This window comes from Balaenoptera musculus, chromosome 7 (assembly GCF_009873245.2).
Source record: "Balaenoptera musculus isolate JJ_BM4_2016_0621 chromosome 7, mBalMus1.pri.v3, whole genome shotgun sequence".
Taxonomy (NCBI): domain Eukaryota; kingdom Metazoa; phylum Chordata; class Mammalia; order Artiodactyla; family Balaenopteridae; genus Balaenoptera; species Balaenoptera musculus.
In genome coordinates, this window is record NC_045791.1 from 5,842,560 (window position 1) to 5,869,789 (window position 27,230).

The 27,230-nt window shown below is 45.3% G+C and overlaps 2 protein-coding genes across 5 annotated transcripts in view; one reads left to right on the forward strand and one right to left on the reverse strand.

Annotated features, from left to right (window-relative positions):
- Positions 1 to 13,244, forward strand: part of WDR33 (WD repeat domain 33) — a 99,405-nt gene extending 86,161 nt beyond the window's left edge. For 2 of the 4 annotated variants that reach the window (XM_036858586.1, XM_036858587.1), the window contains 6 exons: positions 2,346 to 2,454; positions 5,435 to 5,873; positions 10,283 to 10,446; positions 10,555 to 10,647; positions 11,610 to 11,825; positions 12,593 to 13,244. In XM_036858586.1, the coding sequence (XP_036714481.1) occupies positions 2,346 to 2,454; positions 5,435 to 5,873; positions 10,283 to 10,446; positions 10,555 to 10,647; positions 11,610 to 11,825; positions 12,593 to 12,822 (1,251 nt within the window). In that variant the 3' untranslated portion in view covers positions 12,823 to 13,244. Of the gene's footprint in view, positions 1 to 2,345; positions 2,455 to 5,434; positions 5,874 to 10,282; positions 10,447 to 10,554; positions 10,648 to 11,609; positions 11,826 to 12,592 lie in introns of those variants that run through there. The other 2 variants (XM_036858588.1, XM_036858589.1) reach the window with 2 other exon arrangements.
- A 983-nt stretch (positions 13,245 to 14,227) lies between these two features.
- On the reverse strand, positions 14,228 to 17,577 carry SFT2D3 (SFT2 domain containing 3). The gene has a single exon (XM_036856930.1). The coding sequence runs from the start codon at positions 17,155 to 17,157 to the stop codon at positions 16,501 to 16,503; it is 657 nt and encodes a 218-aa protein (XP_036712825.1). The 5' UTR covers positions 17,158 to 17,577; the 3' UTR covers positions 14,228 to 16,500.
- Positions 17,578 to 27,230: the final 9,653 nt, after the last annotated feature.

Below are 27,230 nucleotides of genomic sequence, written 5' to 3' on the forward strand. Positions count from 1 at the left end.
AATTACAGAAGACTGCATGGGCGTGAGTGGATTGAACACTGTTTGGCTCTGTGGTGTTTACATTTTTCTGAATTTCATAGTCTGAAAGCATTATTTGGGTATGAACAACTGGGTTTGTGTCCTTGAAGTCAGTCGTGGACCAAAAGTAAGTGAGTGACTGAGTGAGCTGGTGTTGCAAGGCACTCGATTCCTGTGGAAGGGCCTGCTGTGGATGCTGTGTGTAGAACACACAACACCTCCGAGAGTCTGTAATGGGAAGGTGGCCATTGGATTCACTGAATTAAAATAACTAGATTATATGTTCCTCTTCAGCAGAACTTAAAAATGTCATACCAATGAAGAATCTGATGGCATCTGAGTTTATTTCCAGAGCTTATTGGGCACTTTTCAGAATCTAGGATGTTTAATAAATCTAGGTTTACCATCCAGAACTGTCCTAAGACTTAAAAGTAATATATGTTTTATTAATACAGAGTATATTTGTGTGTGTTTGTAATAGTTACCTACCTAACCTTATGTTGGTGAATGAACAGTTTTCATTTTGGAGGATAAAAACATAATGAACTTTAGCTATCACCTTGTGACTGAAATTATATAAACATGTCATATTCCAGAGGACAGGTCTGTTGGGGACAATTTAATAAGTTTTTATTGTGTCATATAGTAAAAGATTTTATACATGAAAAGCAAAATGGCTCTAAAAATTTAATTGACCTATAGAAATATTGGTGGCATGAGAATGGAGGATTAATATATTATAGGGCATTTCACATCTCAGAAGTTGTCTGATAAAAAGCTTTGCTTGTATTTTTCTTTTTTTTGCTTATATTTCTTACACTGATATCTGACTTTCTTCACTTTGACCAGGTCAGCTATTTATTCATTCATTTATTTATTTATTTATTTATTTATATATTATTTTTGGCTGCCTTGGGTCTTCGTTGCTGTGCACAGGCTTTCTCTAGCTGCAGCGAGCGGGGGCTACTCCTTGTTGCGGTGCACGGGCTTCTCATTGAGGTGGCTTCTCTTGTTGCGGAGCACGGGCTCTAGGCGCGCGGGCTTCAGTAGTTGTGGCACGCGGGCTCGGTAGTTGTGGCTCGCGGTCTCTAGAGCGCAGGCTTAGCAGTTGTGGTGAGGGCTTAGCTGCTCCGCGGCATGTGGGATCTTCCCAGACCAGGGCTGACCCCGTGTCCCCTGCATTGGCAGGCAGATTCTTAACCACTGAGCCACCAGGGAAGTCCCCCAGGTCAGTTATTTTAAACCAGTTGTTTTAATTGGTTAAATTTAATGGAATTGCCTTCAGGTGTTACAGTAATAGCATGAAAGATGTTGATAAGAGCTGCCCTTGAGTAAAAGGGACAAGAAACAAAGGAATATGGAAATTACTGGTATTGAGTTAATGACGGCAATTTATAACTGCAGTGCTGTAAATGAGTCCGATCAACGCTGCTCTTTCTTGTAGCTAGTTTGGAATGTGAAAGCACTTTTGCTGTTGATGGTTTTGAAACTCTGCTATTCTCATGGTAGGTCCAGTCACTAAATGCATTTTTTATATGAAGGAATGACTAGATATATATTTGATTATTTGTTTGTTTGTCAGGAGACCAGATCCAAGGTCACTGGGCAGTGTGGGGAATCTGAATTTAGACACGGCTAGGTAAAAATACAGAATATTAGGACTGGGGACAAGCTGGGGTTGCAGAGCAGCAGGTTTGCGTCAGACAGAAGCTGCAAGAGCCCACGAACCCACGTCCCGGGTAACGTAGCTGGGAAAGAGCAGTGGGTGCTGAGCACGGGGGAGTTAGACGGTAGAGGTTAGGGAGTGAAAGGAGAAAGCAGTGTGTGAACACCTTGCTCATCAGGAACCCCTTTCTTATTCTCCTGCTCCCCGCCTTTTAAACCTGCCCATAACCTCTTGAGAGGATGGATATTTTCTATAGCTGGAAAGGGGTCATGGATGCGAGAGCAGAGTTTACCTGTCCTGGCGGGTTTCCAGGTCTTTACTTTTGCTAGAAGTTCCGCCTTTGTGCAGAGTGTGGTTGTTTTATGTTATGATTTCTGATTTTCCACTGAGGTTCTTGCTTGGCATTACAAGTAAAGATCTAGCTTTAAATAAAACTTATCAGCAGGTTTAAAATATAAGTGTTTCCTTTTATTATGGTCAGAGAAGTATCTCCTTTCCCCCAATTTAATGACAATTTTGCTATAATGTCACTAGGTATATATTTACTCGTGGAAGTTTTGGGGCAACCTAGTGTTTTTAGCTTGTCACATTATGATACAATTGCTGTTCATGAAGCACAAGCCTTTGATTTCACACCCCCGCTTTAAAAACATCTTTTCAGGAAGGACAGAACGCAGGCCCCCCACCCCTGATACCAGGCCTAGGGCAGCAGGGAGCACAAGGTCGCCTCCCCCCTCTTAACCCTGGACAAGGACCTGGCCCTCACAAAGGTAAATATCTGCTTGGCTGAAAAGGAGGTCATCTTCTATCTCCTTTGGGTAAATCTTAACAATGGTTTTGCTGGTAAGTAATTGATAGAATGGTCATTGGAACCTCTAGGGAAACTAAGAGCCTAGTTACCTCAGGTCATAGCTTTGTCTTATGTCGTTTTCGTAGACTCGCTTTAGTTATAGCCCAGATCCTGCCCAGAGGAAGCAGCTCCTCGCCACCACAAGTGGGCGGTGAGACCCCTGGACAGCCACCAAGAGCAGGGCCTGAGCCACAGGCCGGCCTTGTCCGTCTCCTGGGAGTGGGAGTGGTTCCCAGTGTGCTAACGGAACGCAAGCGTATGTTTTTAGCCTCCCAGAGAGCTGAACTGTCTCAGTTTAAATTTTTGATGGGATAAAGAATTCAGAGATTTTGACGGTGTTTTTAATATCACCCCCTCCTCCCCTCAAATTGTGTCATATATTGCATTCTTTAGCTGGTTACATTGTTCCGTACCCTTTGAAAAGAAGAAAGCCATGTACCAGTGTGTTGTGCCTCAGGTTGTTGATAGTATGACAAGCACAGAGGTGAGACTTGTCAGTGTTGAGATATGAGGCTCTGTGGAAGTTGAGTCACCCCTGAGGGTTGGAAGGGGGCACGCGCAGGAGCCGCAGTCCCTGCTCTGCCGAGGTGTTCAGCTCTCACACGCGCAGGAGGAGCTGGAGCAGGAGTGTGGTGAGTGGGCAGCTACTGGGTGGAGAGTTACAGGGCGGGACTGGGAGGGAGTGTGGATGGATGGATGGAGTTGTACGTTCAGTGCGCCTTTTCACGGGGGAGCAAGCCAGAGAATCATGAGCGTTGTGGAGACGTCACTACAAAGAACTAGACCCCTTTTCATTTTTAATTGGCTAAGCCCACAGCACCTTGTGGTACATGTTAGGTTTCTTGCCCCCATTTGATCAGACTAAGAAAAGTCCTTGTCAGCATTTTCAGCCCTCGGACTTTGGGAATTTAAAGCTTAGTCCTGAATTTACATGAGTTACTAGAGGTAGGAAAGGGAGAGGTAAAGGAATTAGGAGAATGTTTATTTTAGTCTCATCGTATGGAAGTGGTGGCCAACAGGGAAAAAGAGAAAGAAAGCGTCAAGAACCAAGCTCTGGATTTGGGGACCCTAAGAAAAGAAGTCTGTTTCCCACAAGGTACAGACATCAGCAAACCGAGAGCCTGCCTCTCTCCCTCTCCCCGACCTTGTATCTGTCTCCACCTACTTCCCTCTCTTCCTTGCTTTTCCCCTTTTCTCTTCACCATCCCCCCCCCCCCACATTCCTCCTTTCTCCTCCCAGGGACCAAAGGGAGAAGGGAGAGCCGAGAAACTGGCCCTGCCATCCTTACTGGATTAACCAATGCTGCCGCCCATCACCAGGGGCCACATCCCTTCTAATTTGTAGTGGTGGGTTTCTTTCTTTGGAGGAGCCAGGGTACTTTTAAGCAGATAGAGGTAATGGGAGGATTATTATTCATAGGTAAGTTCGAATGGAATGTGTTCAGCTTCCTCAGGTCAAAGGTCTGCTGTGTCTGAGGTCACACAAAGTCCAAGCCACATGAAGTCAGAGAAGGAGCCATCAGCGGCAGGATCACACTGAGAAGTGAGGGGCTGTTTACCAGGAGGAAAGAAGCCTGGGGTATTTGAACAAAGAGGCAACTTCGAAGGCGCTTTCCTCAGCATGGAGAGGACTGGTTTAATGGAAGGAAAGAAGGGAAGGTAGAGGGGACAGAGAAAGCTTAAAAGAAGAGAGAGTCCTTCTAGTGGTGTATTTTTATACTAAGAGTTGCAAGTTTTTTGAACATGTTGAATGGTGAGGAGGAATTGAAATGAGAAATGAGTAAAAATGAGAGAGGAAGGATGTTAGAAGGGTAAAGATTATGGCCGACTGTGCTGTAAGGAAAGGAAGTTCGTCTTGATTGCCAGGGAAACGCAGTAAAAGGCATGAGCTGGGCAAGTGGAGGAATTTCATTTTTAAAAGTTAGTTGTTTTAGAAGCAAGAGTGTCCCTTTGCTATCTACTTTAAAAAAAATATTTGATTTAAATTGTATGTTGACAGAAAATAGGTGTACATTTACAATGGCTGCAATAATCATTCAGTAGCCAGGAAAACAAATCCCTTCAAAGTAAACTAAGTGCAATTGGCCGCTTTCCATTTTTATTCAGTACTCTGAATATATTACATATATTAAAATATTTTTAAAAAATCTTTAGTGGGTTTCCAAACTCTTATCTGCAAAGAATGGTGATGATATTATAGACGAGGGATATCATTCACAGAAAGGGACAGAAAAAGTGTTTATATAAACCCTGAAACTGAAGTACAGCAAGGCTGTTTGGTCACCAAGCTGTTATTAGAGAGGCCCATGCTCCCATGTACCTTACAGAGGATTTTGTTAAGAATCAAAGTATGAGTTAACAAATCAAGTTAAATGAACTAGGAGTTAAAGGAGAGACATCATGGCAGTGTAGGCCTGTGGCCCTGTGGTGAGCTTGCGGGCTTTTACAAATGCAGAGGTGAATTCCTTGTACTTGGCTTCCCGACTTTCAGCATGAATTTTCCCTGTTGCCTTCTCCCTGGGTATGGGGAGTGGGCCCAACAAAAACACTGAAGGAATGGGGGCAGGAAGGGAAGCTCGTTCTTATGCCTGTGAGGCTCTCTTGTGTTTGCTAAATGAATCTTCACATCAACTGAGTTGCTGATCTCATTTGAGATTAATAATTTGCCCTAGGTCGAGTTGCTTAGCTAATGAGTGATGAAATCTGCACCCCCAGAGCCCTTGTTCTTTTCATCATATGATGCCTTAGGGACGTTTGTCTCCTAAGTATGCTGGGAACCAAAGAGGGAAAACATTCTCAATAAAAGAATGCATTCTGAAATTTTAAGATGCTGAAAATCAGATCTACGTTGGCAGGATTCCTGGAAGATAAGGTAAAAATCAGTTTTTTGTTTCCTTTAGGTGACTCACGTGGTCCTCCGAACCATCACATGGGCCCAATGTCAGAGAGACGGCACGAGCAGAGCAGCGGGCCCGAGCATGGTCCCGAGAGGGGTCCTTTCCGGGGCGGCCAGGACTGCAGGGGTCCCCCTGATAGGCGCGGCCCTCACCCCGACTTCCCCGATGACTTCAGCAGACCAGATGACTTCCACCCCGACAAGCGCTTTGGCCACCGGTTACGTGAATTTGAGGGGCGAGGAGGACCTTTACCGCAAGAAGAGAAGTGGAGGCGTGGGGGCCCTGGGCCTCCGTTTCCTCCTGATCACAGGGAGTTCAGTGAGGGGGATGGCCGGGGCGCGGCCCGGGGCCCTCCAGGGGCGTGGGAAGGCCGCAGACCTGGAGACGAACGCTTCCCCCGGGATCCTGAGGACCCACGGTTTCGAGGGCGCAGAGAAGAAAGGTGGGATGGATACTTCGTGGGTCCGTTTCTTCTTCCCTGGAGCTTTCCACCTGTTCTCTCCACAAAAGTCTCTTTCCTCTCTCACTTGGGGAGAGAGTACCCTCCCTCCTCTAGGTTTTGTGTTTAGACTTAAAAATATATATATGCCTTTAACATTTATGTGGTTCTTTTTTGTCTCTACAATTCAGAAATCTTTTTTCTTTTTGCTTATTTCTTGGTCCTTTTAAACAGATAGGTGGGCAGTGTACTGTAGAGTTTCTTGGATTTGAATAGAAATCTCCAGGTTCTCTTGGTTAGAATGACGAAATATGAGACAGATATCTAGATTGAGAATAAAGGAATTATTGAGTAGATAGTTTCTGTGTAATTGCCTAAAGATCTTAACAAAATCCAATTAAACTGGAAAATAATCTTGCTATTAAATTAGGTTGAGGTCAGGCTTGAACACTCAACTTGCTTGGGGTAACAAAAGGAATAGAAGTAGGGGGAAAAAAACAAGAATTAGTGAAATCTCAAGTGAGACTCAGAATAATCAATGAGATAATAATTGAGTATTTACCTTGTGCCAGATGTTACTTCATTTAACTGTTAGAGTGAGTTGTGAGACAGGTGTTACCGTCAGCATTTACAGATAAGGGATGACACGGAGAGTCAGAGCAGTTTCTTGACTTTGGAAGGCCCCATAGGTGGTAAGTGGAAGAGCAGCTTCGGGCCTGGGCCGTCCGACTGCAGTGCCCAAGCTGTGCTGTCCAGCACTCCTGCCTTTCCTGCCTCAGTCCTCTCTCCTGTGTCTTTTCCCGTCATACTTCTCATGCCTGTCGCTTGCAGGTCATTGAGGTAAGGGTTGGCAATCTCCGTTCTCACGGTGTGTGTTAGAAAAGAGTGGCTGATGAAATGGCCAGGGAGGGTGAGGTAGAGGGGTTAAAGGAAGCAGCTGTCAGAGGGGAGTTTTTAATAAAAAGATTTAAGAGCTCTCTCAGTGACATCCAAGTGTTCACAAGTCTGTAGGAACCTCGTTTCCAATGGCTTTGGCATCAACATAACTTTCATTGAGTTCTTGAATCTCTGTATCTTGTGCAAAGTTTCAGATTTTACTGTGCTTCAGTTTGTCGTATTTCATCTGTCAGTGACAGACCCACACCTAGACTCGTATGCTGTTTCCAGCTTGTGCTCCTCTTCAGATGTGCCAAACATGTCCTGTCCACGTTGTGCTTGCTTTTTCCTTTGCCTGGAGCGCAGTCTCCCAGATGTTTGTGGCTCACTCCACTTAGGTCTCTCCTCCTGTTCCTTTATTTTGCCCTGCTTTATATTTCTGCATAGCACTTAGCACTGCCTGACATTAAGTGGTATACTTATTTCTGTATTACTTGTATCTCCCAGAAGCACGGTAGCTTCCTGAAGGCAGGTCCTCAGAAACTAGAGCAGTAGTGGTGACGCCCTGTAGGTGCTCAGTAGCTGCTGAATAAATTGAATCTGTTAAAGGGGGAGATGTATTTGACAGGGGTCAGTTCATTAGGAGGTGTGCTGCTCAGCTTGGGCTGCCGTAACAAATACCACGGACTGGGGGGCTTAGACAACAGAAGTCAATTTGCTCACAGTACTGGAGGCTAGAAGTCCCAGATCCAGGCCTAGCAATTTGCTCACAGTACTGGAGGTTGGAAGTCCCAGATCCAGGCCCAGCAGGGTGGGTTTCTGGTGGGGCTCCTCTTCCTGGCTTGCAGACAGCCACCGTCTCCCTCTGTCCTTGCATGACGGAAAGAGAGTGAGCAAGCTCTTGCCGGCATCTCTTCTTACAAGGGCGCTAAGCCCACCCTGGGGCCCCAGGCTCAGAACCTCATCTAACCTAAGTAGCTCTCAAAGGCCCGTTTCCAAAGCCACCTCGGGGGAGAGGGCTTCAACATACGAATTTGGTGCAGGGGACGCAAACGTTCAGTCCGTAACAGGAACTGTTTTCTAATGAGGGCACATGAGAGTCCCCCTGTCCTTTTGTAGCTAGGGCAGTCGTATAGTGGCTGCCTGGACAAGAAAAGAGTCCTGCCGTGTTTGGGGAGTCTTCCCCGAATCTGTCTCAGGGCAGTAGTGCCCTCTGCGGATACTCTTCCTGCCCCACTTACCTCCCCATGTCAGTTCCACGCTCACCTTAGGTGGTTATTTCAGCCAGCGTCTGGGTCACACCCCCTTTGCTTGCAGGAGCATGGCTCATTAAGTTACCTCAGGACAAGAAGGGTATTAAAAAGGTAGCTAGTAGCTGGAACGGTGGAGTGAAAAAAGGAAAGCTCTTTTTACAGTAAAACACCAAGTTATAAATGGAGGAGGGGCGATAGAATTAGAAAACCACTTCTTTTAAGCACCCAGTGTCATAATTGATCCAGGCAAGGATCATCAGTGGATGCTAAAAGCCACTGAGTCAAAAGATTTGTGGAGAATCAGGATATTCCCATGCTGCCAAAGTATCACCCTACAGATTACTTAATTGCAAAGGAGGAAGTGTACCTTTGCAACAATGAAGTTTTGTTGCCACACCACTTTTGCATCATAAACAATGGGACAGACTGGCATCCCTGTGAAGGTATAAGACGTTTTGCGAGAAGTGTTTCACCTGGAATCTAATCATGAGGAAGCAATCACGTGAATTCACATTGTGGAACGTTCTGTAAAACGATCCATTTCGAAGGATGGGTCCTTCAAAAATGTTGGGGCCTATCTCAGTAAAAATTAAAAAAAAAAAAATAAGTAAAGTCGAGGTCATGAAAGATAAAACACAGGAGGGGGACAGTTGTAGATTAAGGTAGACCAGAGACGTGACCACTAAATAATAGTGTGTGATGATGACTGAAATCTATAAAGACAACTGTAAAAGGACGTTTTGAGGACAATTGGAGAAATTTAAGAGAAATTCAAGTTGGACTGTATATTAAATAATATTACATGTTATTTAGAGTGATGGTAGTGTTATTATGTAGGAGAAAGTCCTTGTTCTTAGAAGAAATTTACTGAAGGATTTAGGGGTGAAGCATCACGTCACAACTGGTTTTGAAATGGTTTAGAAAATGAATTTATAAATAGATGGATAGAGAAAAGACAAAGGCTCATGTGGCAGAATCTTAAGAACTGATTAATTAATCGCAGTGAAGGATGTATGGGCATTTGTTGCTCTATACTTCCATCTTTACTGTTAAGTTTGAAATTTTTCGAAATAAAATGTTGGAGTGAAATATAACTGAGTGGAAACTCAGGAAAAAGCAGAAGGCCTGGCCTGAGAGGAAGCCACGAGCAGGCAGTTCATGCAGATGGCCCAGGCCCTTTCCCCCTTCTGATCCTTTCTCGTTTCCATGGCATCTCTTGGGTGTTCACGCACCTTTCCTGCTGGCAGGCCCCTGTTCCTGCTTCCCCACAGGCTTCTGCTACAGCTCTGGCACCCCCTCATTAATGGTCCTGCTTCAGTAACACTCCTGGCTGACTTAGTTTCCCAGTTCCAGGATTTCTGAGAGGTGGTGAAATTGTCCACCAGCCCAGGCACCAGGTTGCCAGCTTGCCAGCGGGTGGGCTACCCATAAGCCAGAGGCCCTACCAGTACACCAGTCAGCTGTGGTCTGGGGCCATTGGTGAAGTTCATGGCCACCAGGCCTGCCCCTGAGTAGAGGTGGGTCGGGGCAGATGGCAGAGCAGATGCCCCAAAACAAGTTGGGTACAGTTAGCAGGCATGAATCTGTGCCCCCCTTTTTTCTGATTATATAAGTAATAGTCATTATAAAAACATAAATGGTAATATGAAAAGTATTTGGGAGGCAATGGTAAAGAGCCTGGGCTGGGTGTCAAGACTGGCTGAGTTCAAATCCCAACACTTACTGTGTGTCCTTAAGTAAATGACTTAACCTCTCTGAGCCCCAATGTACACATGGGTAGAATAGTAGTGTCAGTTTCTTTTCTTTTTTTTTTTTTCTTTCCATTTTTTGGTGTGCTGCATGGCATGCGGGATCTTAGTTCCCTGACCAGGGATCGAACCCATGCCCCCTGCCATGGAAGCACGGAGTCTTAACCACTGGACTGCCAGGGAAGTAATAGTGTCAGCTTCATAAGGTGGTTGTGAGGATAAAATGAAATGAAATAATACATGTAAAGCACTTGGCATGATATAAGCACCTAAAAAATGCTCACTGCTATTATTCCTAAAAGCCTAAAACAAAGTTAAAATAACCCTACATTCTGGTACTTTTCCCTCTTGCCTGTTTTCACGTGCCATATTGGGATTGTAAAATGGGTACTTAAAAAAATACATACTTTTATTTTGTTTTTCTCCCATTTAACATTGTATCATATTTTCTCACATCATTATGCTTCTTTGAAACATGAACTGAGGACTACAAGGTGTTCCATTAGGTGGATATTCTGTTGTTTTTCCCTAACAGCTTCAGACGAGGAGCCCCCCCGAGACATGAGGGCCGTGCTCCCCCCAGAGGAAGGGATGGTTTTCCTGGTCCCGAAGACTTTGGACCAGAAGAGAATTTTGATGCTTCTGATGAAACAGCCCGAGGAAGAGATCTCAGAGGTCGAGGTCGGGGTACCCCACGAGGTGAGCTGAGAACCCCGGGTCTGGGAAGGACAGGGGTGGAGAGGTGGGTTGTTGTGGACACCCCTGAAATAGTCTGTGAGTGCGGCGTTGCTGTGTTCTATTGTGTAGGAGGAAGGAAGGGTTTACTTCCCACTCCTGATGAGTTCCCTCGCTTTGAAGGAGGTCGGAAACCAGACTCCTGGGATGGAAATAGAGAGCCAGGTAAGGCAGCAGAGCTGCTTGTGGCTTTGGGTCCCACAGTTCACAGAGTGTGGTCTGAGGACTCTCCCAGGGCTCCACTGGGTTCTCTCTTTTTTTTTTTTAAATTAATTAATTAATTTATGGCTGTGTTGGGTCTTCGTTTCTGTGCGAGGGCTTTCTCTAGTTGTGGCAAGCGGGGGCCACTCTTCATCGCGGTGCGCGGGCCTGTCACTATCGCGGCCTCCCTTGTTGCGGAGCACAGGCTCCAGACGCGCAGGCTCAGTAGTTATGGCTCACGGGCCTAGTTGCTCCGCGGCATGTGGGATCTTCCCAGACCGGGGCTCGAACCCGTGTTCCCTGCATTGGCAGGCGGATTCTCAACCACTGCGCCACCAGGGAAGCCCCTGGGTTCTCTCTTTAGCGACTCACCTCTCCGTGGCAGGCTGGATTGTCTTCAACCCACATCTTCAACCCACAGTGTAGACTGAATGCAGGAGCAGATGGGAGAACCCAGCTTTCTCCTACTGAGCCAGATATTAAAGAGATTTGTCTAAATACCACTCTTTTCACTAAATTGTTTTGTTTTTGGAAAATATAGTTAAATGAACTAAAGTTTTCTCAGTCTTCATTTCTGACATGGCAAATGTAGTTAGAACTCTCATAAATGAATTCTCTTTGCGATCCTCAATAATTTTTAAGAGTGTAAAGACACTCTGAAACTAAAAAGTCTGAGAACCACTTTTCTGGCCCTTCCCTGCCTCCTCTTGTTTCAGGAGGTACGTTGGTTTCTAATCTTGACCCTTTTTGTGTACTCATGACGTGACTAGGTATTCAGGAAATGTTTCTTGCATGAGTGAATATTGGTTTTCGGGTTGCCACTTATTCTTAACAGTATAATTCCTGTCTGCTTTTAGTCACACTGTGCTTTAATAGAATGAGATGGTCAGACTCTTAGCCCTCTGGGTCTGTGTTTTCTGTATTAGGGCCAGGTCATGAACACTTCCGTGATGCTCCCCGCCCTGATCATCCCCCTCACGACGGGCATTCCCCGGCTAGCAGAGAGCGGTCCTCTTCTCTCCAAGGCATGGACATGGCATCCCTACCACCCCGAAAGCGCCCCTGGCATGATGGGCCAGGAACCTCTGAGCATAGAGAAATGGAAGCCCCAGGGGGTCCTTCTGAGGATCGAGGAGGCAAAGGTAAGTGAGGCCGGTGATTTCAGCTCAGGATCTACGGATGCCACAGCCCTGCCGAGAAGGCTGCAGGGGTCACGGGAAGCCTCATCTCCAGGCCAGCCCCATCCCAGTGTGTGCCTGTTCTGTCTGTCCCCGACTGGGGTACTGGGGGTCCTTTCTCCACTCTACCCTCCAGGGCTTCGACTGTGCAAAGGCACGTGCTCCCAGCTGCGGTACAGCCAGTGGGAGCTCTCGGTGGGTGACTGCAAGCTGAGCCTCTAGGCAGTTCTCCTCCCCTTGCTTCCAGGAATCTCTGGTTTGTTCGCATTTTCCACTCCAGCGCTCTTTCATATTGCCCCGGTGCTTTCTCTGCTGATCTGTGAGACTCTTGCTCTAACTGGCAAATGTGCTCTCTGGTAGTGGCTGCTCTGATCCCTTGAAGGGTGTCCCCAGTGGCAGCAAGAATTGTCCTCTCTCAGGTTCTGTGGTTTTTTTTTTTTAGTCTGAACCCAGGAGGAATTCGGCTTATGCCCAGAGTCACAAAGACTTTGGGGAGTATGGTCTGGAAAGGGTTTTCTTTTCAGGGGGGGCAGGAGTGAGATGGTGGTGCAGAAAAGCAGAGGCACAGCTTTCAGTGCTCTGAGGGCTGTGCTCATGTCCTCAGAACTCTGTTTTTTAAAAAAAAGAAGTGTTCCACTGTCTGTCATCATAGAGTAAAAGTTTGTACCAGGAGTTGTTAACAGTCTCTGATGGAAAAAAAAGTCACATGTAAAACCACTGTTTCATTTCAGGCCGAGGGGGCCCTGGACCTTCTCAGAGAGTGCCAAAGTCCGGACGTTCCAGCTCCTTGGATGGAGATCACCATGATGGATACCACAGAGATGAACCTTTTGGGGGCCCTCCAGGCAGTGGTACCCCTTCTAGAGGGGGCCGGAGTGGCAGTAACTGGGGTAGAGGGAGTAACATGAACTCTGGCCCGCCAAGGCGAGGAGCTTCAAGGGGGGGTGGAAGGGGTCGGTAGAAGTTGGGGCTCAATACCCCTTGGCCTCTCTGGACAGTATTTAAGAACTTCTGTGGACTTTCCAAGAGAAACAAAAGGAAACCTGCACCGTGTAGCCCTGAACTCTTTCTGGAGCAGCTGAATCCCAGGAGCCCCTGATGTCTTCAAGGTGAAGAGACTGCTGCCAGAGTAGCTGGCTACCCAGAGTAGCTGGCCTTGTTTTGTCCTGTCCGCCCAAATTGCCCTAAATCCCACGTGGGCTTGTGAAGATAAGAGCTGGAATTTTTTGTTTTTTTTTTTAAAGTGTCACAAGACATGGAACCTCCACAAATTTAAGTTCATGTCCAATTGGAAATTTGTTTCTATATGTACAGTTTGTCAGAGAAAAAGTTGTTTTTGTATGAATACAGAATGTGATTTACGCAAGAATTAACAGAAAACAACTAGTCGTCAAGTGCTTGCCTTAAGGAAACCCTTAGCTTCCATTGCATCCGGTCTGCTGAGGGGTGTACAATTATTGCTTATATTTGTGAGCATACTTGATGGGAATCTCTAAGTCATCTAAAGTCATCTGTGAACTTTTTGTTTTTAAACAAATTCTTATCTAGCCATTCTGTCACACATATTTTTGTAGTAGAGTGAAAAATACTTCAAAACTATAACAAGGTTTGAAGGAGATTCAAAGCCTTATTATTAGTTAGATCTACTGTGGCAGATGGAAAATTATACACCGGAGAAAAAAAATCTGGATGTCCAAGTAGGGGTCTTCCTTGGCTGCATCTCCTAGTAATCACACCTTAGACTTGAATTGCCTTTTTCTGATGAGAGGAACTTGACATAAACCAGAAATCAACTACACATACCTTCTGAATACTGTAAATCATTTCACAAATTGTTCTAAGTTGAAAAGGAATGGATCAAAATATCTCTTAAAACAGTTTTGCAAAACTTAAATAATTTCTTCCTCTTCCACACTAGCTATGTGGAAACACCAATCTTTAAGGCAGAGGATTGTTCCAACTTAAAGCCAGGAAGTTCTCATCCACAACAAATTCCTTTAGTTTTAAATAAATGGAACATTTGGCCCAGTTTGAATTGAAAGCCAAAAGTTCAGTTTGAGATAACCCCAGCATACTTTGTATACTGACCGCTTACTTTGTTTTTATAAAAAGAAAGCTTTTATTATTCAAAGGACTGTCCTGTGGCCACCCTAACGTCTCATTACTTTGCCAGCTTCAGTTTGGCATAGGAGAAAAGTTTCCTTGACAGATTTAGTGGTGCTGGAAAGTGTCAGTAGTTGCTTAGGAAAGGGATACTGACACAGTTGGAGAGTATATAAAAAATTCCTAACTGATTCTCCATTAATTTAAAAAATGGTAAGTGCTAAGTTATCTCTGCAGATAAAATGTTGACCACACACACACTGCTTTTTTAGGGTGTTAGAACCTAGAGACTACAAGAGATTTTCTCTTTACTTTGCGATTTAAAACATCCTATTGATCAGCACTTTGCTCTAAACACATGTTTAGGAGACTCAGGATTGCTTTAGGTTTGAGGATATTCTTTATTTGCCCTCCACTGGCATATCTTAAAAAGAAGTTGTAATCAAATTCTAAGAAGCTAAAAAGGGATCCAGAGAGCAAACCCATACAGAGATTTAGGCTCCTTTTTTCTGAGATTTATGTGGTAAGAACTTTATCGTAACATTCCAAGGCTTTAACTTGAAAAACACAGTACCTCAGTAAGCAGATAACCAGATCACATTTTGAGGATGAATTCATTTAGAGAAAACTGAAAACTCAATGCATTACTTAGTAAGTGATGCATTTTAAAGTATCACTGTCAAAATACATACAAGATGTTGTGCTTTGAATTTTATAAAAGCTTAGATTTCCAAACAAACAGTGAATTCTTGAAAAAATGTTGGGAAAACAATTTTTAAAAATACAGTAGCATGAACATAAAAGTCAACACTGTGAAATCTTCAGCCATGCAAACTGTAGAGAAATTTAGAACTAGAATGCAGATTTAACAGGGGGGTAGAAAGAGCAGCCAATGGTACAAGTTTTCCAGTCAAAAAATAAATCACTCCCCGAAAACAGTGGATTTGCTTTTACAAACACCCCCTTGGTTGTTCCTCTTGAGGTAGGTAAACCTATTTACTGAGAGGGGAACAAGGCAGCATTCTTAGAGAATATGGGGGGCTGGGGTAAGTCTACAGTGTGGATGTTGGTCACTTTAGTGTCCACTTCTTGGAACAGGGCTTAGGACACTGATAAAAATCTAAATTTTGAGGTCGGACAAAGGGGCAAGGCTCTACTGCTGCCTGACAGCCAGTTTCGGCAACACTGGAATCCAGCCCCAGGAGACAGTTATTTTCAAATCATGCAATCCAACATACAGAAAAGTGGTTCACAACCTTAGCTGGAAAAGGAATCATCTGGAGAGCTCAGAAAAAATGCTGATGCCTGGCTCCCACCCCCACCCCCGCAGAGACAGACTGAGTTGATCTGAGGTTTGAGTCCTCAAGTAATTCTCATGTGAACGGAGAACCACTGGCATAGGATTTAAACATTTTAAATAGTTCACTTCCTAGTTAATATACAGCTAGTGAGAAAACGTGTAGTTTTCTGGACTCATCAGAATATTGAGCCCATACTTGCTGGCAATAAATTAAGGTAAGTAATAAGGTCCTAAACAAAAGTTAAGTGCTAAACCTAAAATGAAGGAAATTTGGCAATTACGATATGAAAAGCACCTTGCATTGCATGAAGATCAGACTGTAAAGTGTAAATTATAGTTAAAAAGCAGATCATAAAATTAGGAATGAAAAATTAGGCCTTGTAGAAATCCATGGTTTCAATCAAATAGGGAAACCGCACGTAGAATCGTCTGTCTCCCAGGAGTCCCCTAGCTCGGTTCTGCCCACGGACCTCTCACAGCATTTACATGCACCTTACTGGGTACTTCTTACTGGATGCTTCTTGGTCCATCGCTTTCCTCATCTAATACAGAACCAATTTTCCTTTAATTTTATAAGGCACCATGTTTACAACTCCACTGAAAGTAGAAAAAACTGAGATAAACCGTCTTAACTAAAGTACTTTTAAAAATTCCGGTGGCTAAAGTCGGTATTTATTTTGATAACTCTTATGGATCCACTCACATTGAAGAATACGGAAAAATAATTTCCAAGAACCGAAGAGAACAAGTTTACTGTAGCTACTACAGTCTACCACTGGATTTTTTAAAGTGACAAAACGTGGAACAGAAGTCTGAGAAAAGTAATAAGGGCAGTTAACTAAAACGGAAGAGCTAGTGTTCTTTTTCTTTTTCAGCAGAGGGTAATCTAAGACCACGGTTAACGCAAAAGCAATTTATCATAAATGCTTCACAGTATGTCACCAACTCAAGGACAAAATTTAGTTCTCATAGCACCTGCTGCCGAGTATAGCACAAAACGCTGAACTTGAGGAGCTTCCGAAACAGCTCATGTCTCAGTTTTCCAACAGCTGCTCAGTTTACAGATTTCGCTGGCACAGTAAAAGAGCAGCCTTTGCCCCGCGCGCTCTGGGAACGGCGGGCGCAGTCCTTGGCCTGGCGAGCGAAGGGCCCCTGGGCCGGCTGCGTGTGGTTTCCCGACGGCGCGTCCCGGGGGCGGCCTCTGCGTCCTTTCCGACGGCGCGGGCCCCGGGCCTCTCACACGGGGAGCGCCTTGGCGAGAGTGGCGCCCGGGCCCAGGCGCCCGAGCGTCAGGCGCAGCGCGGTGCCCGCGCCGCGGGGGAGCAGTCCCAACAGCACGGCGAGCAGCGCGGCCACCTGCGCGCAGGCGCCCAGCGCCGTGAGTAACGTGCTGCGCAGACCCAGCGCCGCGTACAGCGTAGCGCCCAGCGCGGCCACGTAGAGCAGCGCGGGCCGCGACGGCGCCTCCTCGCCGCGCAGCAGGCGTCCGCACGCCGCACCGCCTCGCAGGAGCGTGCCGCCCGCTAGCGCCAGCGCCGAGCCCAGCGACCACAGCAGCGCGAACTTGCGGGCGCGCAGCAGCAACACGGGCGCGTAGAGTGCGGCCAGGCCGAAGCAGAGCGCGGCCAGCAGCAGGCACACGCCGCTCGCCGCCAGCCGCTGAAAGCGCGTCACGCTCGGCATGCACGTCGGTCCCGCCGCCGTCGCCGGCTCCGCGGAGCTCCGCGCCCATGTCCAGCGCAGGCCCGCGCGGCCGAGCCACGCCCCCGCCGGCCCGGCCCCGGTCGTGGGCTCCTCCGCCTCTCCCGCGGCGAGCAGCGGCTCCGCGGCCCCCTGCCCGCCCGCTTTCCCCTGCGCCAGATACTCCTGCAGTTGGCGGTGGAGGTCCGCCATCTTGGGCGGGGGCTCTGGGGAGGGGAGGGCTGCCGCCCACTTCCGGTTTTGCTCGGTCGCCGTTGGAAGACGGCTCGGCCCTCGGTCGGCTGTTGGTCGGCTTCGGCGGAAGGGGCGGGGCCTGCGGCTCCGCGGCTGCAGCTGCCTCAGCTGGCGCCGGGGCTGGGGGCTCTGCTGGTCCCTGTGCGTTTACCCTGCTAGCCCCGGACCTTGTCCTGTGTCCGGTGTAGGCTCTGTGAGGGCCTGGATAAATCATGGCAGCATTAAAAGTTAGTTGGGGGGCGTGAGTCGGTGTGGTTATAATAGAACTTGAAGGAAAGTTAACGTGTATTGATCTTATGGATGTCAGTATCTTGTGATACTGTGTTATAGCTTTTCAAGATGTTGCTATTGGGGGAAAATGGGGAAAGGGTACACGGGATCTACATATTTCTTAAAACCATACCAATCTATGTCAATAAATTTAATGTTTTTAGAAGCTCAGACTGCAGGTCTTAGGTGGTTTCTTTGGGAAAGCTACAGAGATGAAGAAGAGTTAACCCCCCACTCCCACCAATTGGCTTCTTTTCTCTTCCCCGTTTCAGCAGAGGCCTGGCAATATTCTTGAGTCTTTCAAGCCCCTTATCATGTATCCTTGGCCCACCTTTCCATGCTCCTCGCACTTCTGGGTGTTCTGAGGTGACTCCCACAGCCCTGCTCTTTTTCAGAGCCTCCTTGAAGGTCCTCAGCCTGTGGTCACGTAGGTCACAACTTTCCGGGTCTCTGCCAGGGCTTCAGCCCCCTCTGGTGTCTACCTAATTCCCATTCCCGGACGTTGGATCAAGCTGCACTTCCTGCTATTTACTCCTATCCCGCTTAGGTGCACTCTTTCTGAGTTCTCATCTATCCTAGTTGTGAAAGTTTATTGGTTTAAGGCAGTGCCAGCAACTTGAAGACAGGTTCTCTTCCATCTCCCTTTTCCTGGGGCCTGCAAGGCTGCTGCAGAGGCACACAAACAGATGTTGACCAGATTGACACAGCTGTCAATTTGTGTACAGTAAAGCTGCCCGAAAGGCTTTGTAGATACTTCTTTTTTTAAAAAAATATTTTATTTATTTGGTTGTGCCGAGTCTTAGTTGTAGCAGTCGGGCTCGTTAGTTGTGGCTTGCAGGCTCCCTTGCTGGCCCCTTAGTTGTGGCCTGCGAACTCTTAATTGCGGCATGCGTGTGGGATCTAGCTCCCCGACCAGGGATTGAACCTGGGCCCCCTGCTTTGGGAGCGTGGAGTCTTAACCACTGCACCACCAGGGAAGTCCCCTGTAGATACTTCTTTTGTAGATGTAGAAGCCATTGTTTGAAAAACCTATTTTGCTAGACTTTATAAATGCCTGTTGTGAACGTGAACATGGTGGCGTGGAAGTCCTTTTGTACTGTAAAGTGCAATACAGTTAAGTAATACAGCAGTCTACTCTTGTACAAGTCTTTGGCTTACTTGCCCCAGAAGTACTGGGAGTGGAAGGCAGGGCTGACCTCTCTAGGCTGTTTCCAGTATCCCTGGCTTTGGAGGCACTGCAGGAGGTGAACCCAGGGTATTTCCCCCGTGTCTGCCGCTTTTGGCTGTACTGGCTTCCCCTGGGCAACTCCTGCTGATGGGCTGGTAACACCCCTTTGTTCTCTCCTCTATGAAAAGGTTGGTATTAATGGCTTTCTGCTGTTGTCATCTCTGACTTTTCAGTCTCCCTGTTACCTGTGTAACCTGTTTCCCGCATTAAATTCCCCTTAATACTTTCTGTTTTCCTGGTTGGATCTTGGCAGTTACTGTTGATCCTGAACCAAACTTGGTTCCACTTGCCTGATATGAGCAAAGCCAATCCACTGACACTGGATTGTGGTGGAGGAAAGCGCAGCGTTTATTGCAGGGCGCCCAGCACCATGCTCAGAGGACCCGCACTCCCCAGTGGCTTTCAGGGAAGAGCTTTTAAAGACAGTGGGAGGGAGAGGGTCACAGGGTGTATGATCAGCTTGTGCACAGTTCTCTGACTGGTTGATGGTGAGGTTAAGAGGGTGATGTTTCAGGAATCTCAAGTCATCAACCTTCTGGTTCCAACCGGTCTGGGGTCTACGTGCTGGTGGTGAGCATGCAGTTAACTTCCTCCACCTAGTGGATGTTTTAGTGTCTGCAAAACAGCTCAAGGGTATGGTTCAGGATATTATCTACAGCCCTTGAGAAGGAACTAAAGGTCGTCAACTTTGTTTTATGGCTAAACTGTTATTATTTTGTCTGGCTTGACTGCTTTCTTTTGTTTCTTCATTTTCTCACTTTGCTCTTTGGAACTTGGGGAACACCTAGGAGGCTAAAGCTTTTCTACAAACAAGAAGTGGAGACGTGGGGAGGTCTCTCCCTGGAAGAGTCCTGCTTGGTTTCAGTATGCTTTTTCAAAATACATTCCAATTTGTTATCTCACGTGTATCACCCTAAATAAAGGGGTAAACCGAGGCAAGCTTAAGTTACCAGAAATTGAACTTATTCGGGAATAGCAGAGGCATTGCATTTCGGGAAAAGCAAACTGTAGCAGCAACAAGGGAGTCCGTTGAGTTTTGGGCTGGGCTGTGTTTATGGGCAAGGAGTGCCTAGAGCAGGGAGTCTAGCCAGAGTCCAAGCAGTAAGTTTGGCTTGAGGATGGGGAGAGTTTTTTTTTTTTAATTGGAGTATAATTGCTTTACAATGTTGTGTTAGTTTCTGCTGTGCAGTGAAGTGAATCAGCTGTATGTATACATATCTCCCCTACCTCTTGGACCTCCCTCCCACCCCCCATCCCACCCATCTAGGTCATCACAGAGCACTGAGCTGAACTCCCTGTGCTATACAGCAGGTTCCCACTAGCTATCTGTTTTACACATGGTAGTATATTTATGTCAAATCTAATCTCCCAATTCATCCCACCCTCCCCTTTCCCCTTCCCATGTCCACACGTCTGTTCTCTACATCTGCCTTTCTATTCCTGCCCTGCAAATAGGTTCATCTGTACCATTTTTCTAGATTCCACATATATGTGTTAATATATGATATTTGTTTTTCTCTTTCTGACTGACTTCACTTTGTATGACAGACTAGGTTCATCCACATCTCTACAAATGACCCAATTTCATTTCCCTTTATGGCTGAGTAATATTCCATTATATATATGTACCACATCTTCTTTATCCATTCATCTGTCGATGGACATTTAGATTGTTTCCACGTCCTGGCTATTGTAAATAGTGCTGCAGTGAACATTGGGGTACATGTGTCTTTTTAAATTATGGTTTTCTCAGGGTATATGCCCAGTAGTGGAATTGCTGGATCATATGGTAGTTCTATTTTTAGTTTTTTTAAGGAACCTCCGTACTGTTCTCCATAGTGGCTGTACCAACTTACATTCCCACCAACAGTGCAAGAGGGTTCCCTTTTCTTCGCACCCTCTCCAGCATTTATTGTTTGTAGATTTTCTGATGATGCCCATTCTAACTCGTGTGAGGTGATACCTCATTGTAGTTTTGATTTGCATTTCTCTAATAATTAGTGATGTTGAGCATCTTTTCATGTGCCTCTTGGCCATCTGTATGTCTTCTTTGCTGAAATGTCTATTTAGGTCTTCTGCCCATTTTTTGATTGGGTTGTTTGTTTTTTGATACTGAGCTGCATGAGCTGTTTGTATATTTTGGAGATTAATTCTTTGTCCTTTTCTTCATTTGCAAATATTTTCTCCCATTCTGTGGGTTGTCTTTTCATCTTGTTTTTGGTTTCCTTTGCTTTGCAAAAGCTTTTAAGTTTCATTAGGTCCCATTTGCTTATTTTTGTTTTTATTTTCATTACTCTAGGAGGTGGGTCATAAAAGATCTTGCTGTGATTTATGTCATTGAGTGTTCTGCCTATGTTTTCCTCTAAGAGTTTTATAGTGTCCAGTCTTACATTTAGGTTTTTAATCCACTTTGAGTTTACTTTTGTGTATGGTGTTAGGGAGTGTTCTAATTTCATTCATTTACATGTTGTCCAGTTTTCCCAACACCATTTATTGAAGAGGCTGTCTTGTCTCCATTGTATATTTTTGTCTCCTTTGTCATAGATTAGGTGACCATAGGTGTGTAGTTTTGTCTCTGGGCTTTCTGTCTTGTACCATTGATTTATATTTCTGTTTGTGTGCCAGTACCATACTGTCTTCATTACTGTAGCTTTGTAATATAGTCTGAAGTTGGGGAGCCTGATTCTTCCAGCTCCGTTTTTCTTTCTCAAGATTGCTTTGGCTATTCGGGGTCTTTTGTGTTTCCATACAAATTGTATAATTTTTTGTTCTGTGAAAAATGCCACTGGCAATTTGATGGGGAGAGATTCTTGGTGAATGTTCAGCTCTGTAGCCACTAGCCACATGTAGTTTGAGCAATCTGAAAGGTGGCTGGTGAGTTGGAAGAACTTCATTTTAAATTTTAATTAATTCATTATTTATAATGAATTATATTTATACTATAACTTATATTATCAACATAATTTATAAAATATAATTTATTATAACATAGCATCATTATATGATCAAATTGATAAGAGCCACATGTGGCCAGTGGCTTCTGTATTGGACAGCACAGCTTGGAGCGACAGCACAGCTTGGAGCACGTTGGAAACATGGGCATTTTGGTTATCACCGTGACCAGCGGGCACCGGAGGCATTTGTTCCACAGTGCCTGCAATGTCAGGCTTTGGTGAAAGTCAGTGTCTGGGCTGGGATGGCTTGTTCCTCCACAGGGGTTCTGGCAGAGCAGTCTGATCTGAGAACCGTGTTTTCTCAGCTCAGCTCTGCAGACCTCACTGCCTGCCCCATGGCAGGGCTACCTAAGTCGGGGCCCTCCCCTGGGGGAAACCAGGGAAGCAGGCTGTCGTACACAGGAGTTCCTCGTGCGTAATGAGGGCCCGTCACAGCGTGTCTCACTGTTGAGCAGGGCTTTGTGTGTCCAGCACGCTTAACCTGAGAGACATCCTTGTGCTGTTTCCTTGGGTAGCCACTCTGGGCACCGGCGCCCTCGTTGGGTGTCATGGGGCAGCAAGCTGGCACTGCCGAGTCCCAGAGGAGGGCTGAGGGGAGACTCAGGCTGAGGTGAGGGCCCTTTCTGTGGCCCCGCCGTGACCATAGCTGCCCTGGTGCGCCGCACTTCTTGCTGCTGTCAAAGGATTCATCAGGACGTCTTATTTGCCACTTGCAGCTTGGTCTGACTGCAGCCCAGCAGAGGGCTCAGAGGGGCGGTGGTCAGGGTGCTGGTTTAACCTTCCCCACCTGTCCCTCCGCCCACTGATCCCAAAGACTGGGCCTTGGGGGTCGTTTCCCACTCAGAGCCCCAGGGTGGAGGTGGGACCTGGTCACCTGGAAGGGGCCCACAGTTCTCCCTCTGCCCCAGGCTCGGTGGGCACGGAGGAAACAGGGTGATCTGTGTGGGGGCCTGAGATCACAGGATGCCGGGGGACCAGGAGCACAGCCCCCCACCGACAGGACACGGGAGCAGGAGACGTGACAGTGTGGCTGTTGGCGTGGCCCGGCTGGGACAGCCCCGGGGCGCCGAGCTGCCAGAGGCATGGCCAGCCCGGAGCAGAGGAGAGCCCAGTGGGCTGCGCGGCCAGCGCTCGGGAGGCGGCCCTGGGCGGGGCGCTCGGGAGGTGTGTGTTTGTGTGTGTTCTAGGACTTGCTGAGGGAGGGCCTTGGGCGTGTGAATGTGTGACTGTGGAGCAGTTAATTCAGTTCGTCTCAGTACTTGTACTGTGCTCTTCCTAGGCCTCTTCTGGTATACCAGCCACAAGCTCTGTAATCTCATTATTGTCCAATTAATAGCCTGTGAAATCCTGACGTTTTCCTTGAACTTAAGTGAAAACAACAAGTACATGCAAATTGTTTTCTTATTTTGCAGTATTATTGAAAAAAATTGTGTCAAAAACCTTTGTACATTTACATTTTATCTAAAACTGTTACTAATTTAGAATTTAACATTTTATGCTCAAGTAAACAAAATGTATTTATACTGATTTTTTTATTTTAAGATGGATTTTTGACTGTAAAATAGAAGGCATGCTTTCTCAACCTACAGTTGCACCATCTACATCTAAAGATGCTGAAAAAGGGAGTTCCCTTCTTTTTGAGTGGTTAGGATTCTGGGCTTTCACTGCGGTGGCCCGGGTTCAATCCCTGGTCAGGGAACTGACATCCTGTATGCCGCGCGGTACGGCCAAAAAAAAAAAAATCCCAGAAAAGGGAAACTGACGTATAGCAGAGTTGTTCTCTGGAAGACAGGAGTCAACTCCATAGAACTGGGCAAAACTATACATTAGCAAAGAAAATATGACAAAAGCTCCCTTTTCGTCGGCTTTATGGATGTTGACCACGTTGAGCGTTGTCTGAGCCCTGTGCTCCTGGGAGCAGTGACAGTGGAGAGGTCCCCGTGTCTCAGATCCAGTCTTTGTGTCTGGGATAGGGCCCCCTCCCACCCCTCAGCCCCATGACCCCTTCTCCACTTGCCTCTGTAACACCCTAGACCCCTTCCTTCCTGTTTGAGACATTGCTCATTAACGAACAGTCTCCCCAGCACCGCAGCCCGAGCGAAACCACCTCCTTAGTTGTCAGTGCATTTTGGTGCCGTGACTTGTTCAGGAACAAAGCCTGTGCTTGGATCCCTGCCTCCTCCACCCTCATGGGGAGCCTCTTCATTCCTGACTGCAGATTTGGGACCGAGGGTATGTCTGACTTGTGCTCCTGTACTCTGGACTGTGTCCATCAGTAGCCCAGGAAGGATTTTATTTTGATTCTTGTTGAGCGCTCACCTGCTTTCACGGTCTGACCATTTGGGTTATAGAGATCAGGTCTCTGTTGGGTAAAAGAAGACGAGTTCATCTACTCTGAACTCATCAATTAAAGATTTGCATCCACTGGGAAGAGAACAGCTCTTTGACGTGGACTAGTGAATTCTGTTCATCTCTGTTGACTGCTGCCCTGGGCTGAAACTTTAGAATTGGAGCTATAAGCTCTTGGTCTGTGACTGTCATTCAGAAAGGCCTTTACCTCTCATTATGTGAGTGTGTGATGTTTTCCTACCTCTGGGTGGTATTGCCAAATCAGATTATGAAATTGCTTAAATTAAAGGAGCTCTATTTTCATCGACTTAGAAATAAGCACCTTATAAATGCAATATTCTTAAAATTTCCAGAAGTTAAGGAAACTGAACTTCTAATACTTTCAAAGAACAGAAAGAAAAAATACATTCTTACAGAAATTAACTCAGAAATGTTTTAAGAATAAGTTCACATTATTTAGGCAAATGAGACTAGCTTAATATTTTTGGTTTAATAAAAACAGCTATGTCTTCTCTGACCATTAAGTGCTTACATTTTTATTCTACTTGGGTATATTCTTCTTAAATTTATGCAGGTTTAGTGATCAAATAAGCTAGCATTACTTACACTAACTGTTGAAGATTATGAAACACCTGTTTGTATCTAACCAAATCAAATCATTATTCTGACAAACTTTATTTCAACAGTAATTACTTTTCTTGAAGATAATTGCCAAGATGTTTAGGTAACTTAATCCTTAATTGAGTTAATTAAGCAAAAATACCTAGATCATCTCCAAGTAAGAGAATGCTGAAACATTGTTACTAAGCATAAGTTATTTATTTATTTATTTATTTGCTACACAGCTTGCCTTAGTTCCCTGACCAGGGATCAAACCCAGGCCCTGGCAGTGAAAGTGCCGAGTCCTAACCACTGGACCACCAGGGAATTCCCTAAATTTTGCTTCTTATTTTTATTTGCTACAGAGGGCTGGATCTTTGGGTCTGTAATGAACATGCTCATTTCCGCTCATTTCTTTCATTCTGTAAGGTGTAAGGCCACACACAGCTGTCGTGTGTGTCTTCATGAGCGCTGCTAGTCTGCGATAAAGAGCTGCTGTGTGACAAGACAGTGCACAATTGTCCGCCCTGTTATCTCTCAACTGGGAGTTAGTTACTTTGGTAAAAAGTATCATTAATATGGGCTTCCCTGGTGGCGCAGTGGTTGAGAATCTGCCTGCCAATGCAGGGGACACGGGTTCGAGCCCTGGTCTGGGAAGATCCCACATGCCGCGGAGCAACTAGGCCCGTGAGCCACAACTACTGAGCCTGTGCGTCTGGAGCCTGTGCTCCGCAACAAGAGAGGCCGCGATAGTGAGAGGCCCGCGCACCGTGATGAAGAGTGGCCCCCGCTTGCCACAACTAGAGAAAGCCCTCGCACAGAAACGAAGACCCAACACAGCCAAAAAAATTAAATAAATAAATAAATAAAAAGTCAGGAGCTCTTTAAAAAAAAAAAAAACCTAACCCATGAAGGATTAGGAAAAAAAAAAAAGTATCATTAATATGTGGTTTAGACTAAGTAGAAAGAATTTTGGAGAAACACAACTGAGTTCATGTATCTGTTTTTCAAGGGAAACAGTAGTTTTGTCCTAAAGAAGTGATTTTTTTTTTTTTTTTAGTCTCCCTCCCCTTTCTGCACTCTTCAAGCTTATTGAGGACCGAGAAAAGCTTTCTCTGTGGTTGTAACTATTGACATTTACTATATTGGAAGCAGAAACTGAGAAAACTTTGAAATGCTTACTCATTGATTCATTTGACAGTAGGAACAATGAACACATTGCACGTTAATATCTTAGTAATATTATAGAATTAGTTCTGACCATGTGGACCCCCAGTGCTATGGTCTGAAAATGCCCCCCTAGAATTCATATGTTGAAATCCTGTCCTCCAGAGATGATGGTGTTAGCAGGTAGGGCCTTTGGGAGGTGCTTAACTCATGAGTGGGATTAGTGCTCTTACAAAAGAGGCTCCAGGGAGCTCCCTACCCTTTTCAGTCATGTGCATGTGTAAGGAGAAATCTGCCACCCGGACGAAGGCCCTCGCCATGCCACACTGGCGCTTGATCTTGGACTTCCAGCCTCTAGAACTGTGAGAAACACATTCCTGTTGTTTGTAAGCCACGTAGTCTGTGGTATTTTGTTATAGCAGCCTGAATGAGCTAAGACACCTTGAGATTGGTCTAGAGTACAGTGTCCATTTGTCCCAGAATATGAAAGAGTGCAGTGAAAGACAAAGTTTGGAAATGAATTTTATTCACCTTGATTTATAATACCTGAATTTGAAAAGTTAAAATCTTGGCAAAGTTTGCTTAATTTGATAGGCTTGTTTCCTTGGTTTACTGTTTATTACCTTCACCTACAACATAAAGGATCATTTATTCTGTTATTTAATCTATCTAGACAACAAAAATTCTGTATCTTACCAGAATAGCCTTCTTTGGTTTATATTCATTTATTATGTCTTTGATTATTTATAATAGAAAACAGAGTTTCTCATTTAAGAATGGGCTAAGGTTCTTTGCAATCATATTACCGTCTATTTTCTTTAAATGTTTTATTGTCACTTTGAAATGAATAGCCAAATATTGTTTCTCAGGCACCCATGATTTGATTCCTATCTTAAATCTGATAACTTTGATTTTTATGTTCTCATATTGAATCCTAAATGTATAATAAAATAACAAAATTCCAAGATCTCACCTGGAATGTCGTATTTGAGAATGATGTTCCTTCAGGATATCTTTTACACCTAAAACTGTCTTTGAATTTCCCCGAGGATACCTGGAAAATCACAAAGCATTTGTTCTTGTTTATTCTTCTTTGAAAATAGGGCTAATTATGTATATAATTATTTTATCTAAATTGGGGGGGTTGACTTAATTATCTTGTTTTGCATGCTGCAGAAATAACCAGATTTCCTTGTCAATTGCACTATTCTTGTAATGAACTCTCATCCAGTCTTTAACTTTTGAAAATTATTTGGATATATAAGGAACTCCTTCCTCTGTTCTTTGAAGTTATCTGCAACTCATAACAATATAGTAGACTATGATTTTATAAACAGAAATGTGCAATTTATAAAATGATATCTTATTTTTCCTACCTGAGCCATACAGGTAGGAACTCCTACCTGTAGGAACTCTTACTGAGTTCTCTTATTTTCATAGCAATATAAGTTATTATCATAAAT

What these genes read in the sequence shown, in the direction of transcription:
- SFT2D3 (XM_036856930.1), bottom strand. Translation starts at nt 17,157, where the DNA reads ATGGCGGACCTCCACCGCCAACTGCAGGAGTATCTGGCGCAGGGGAAA.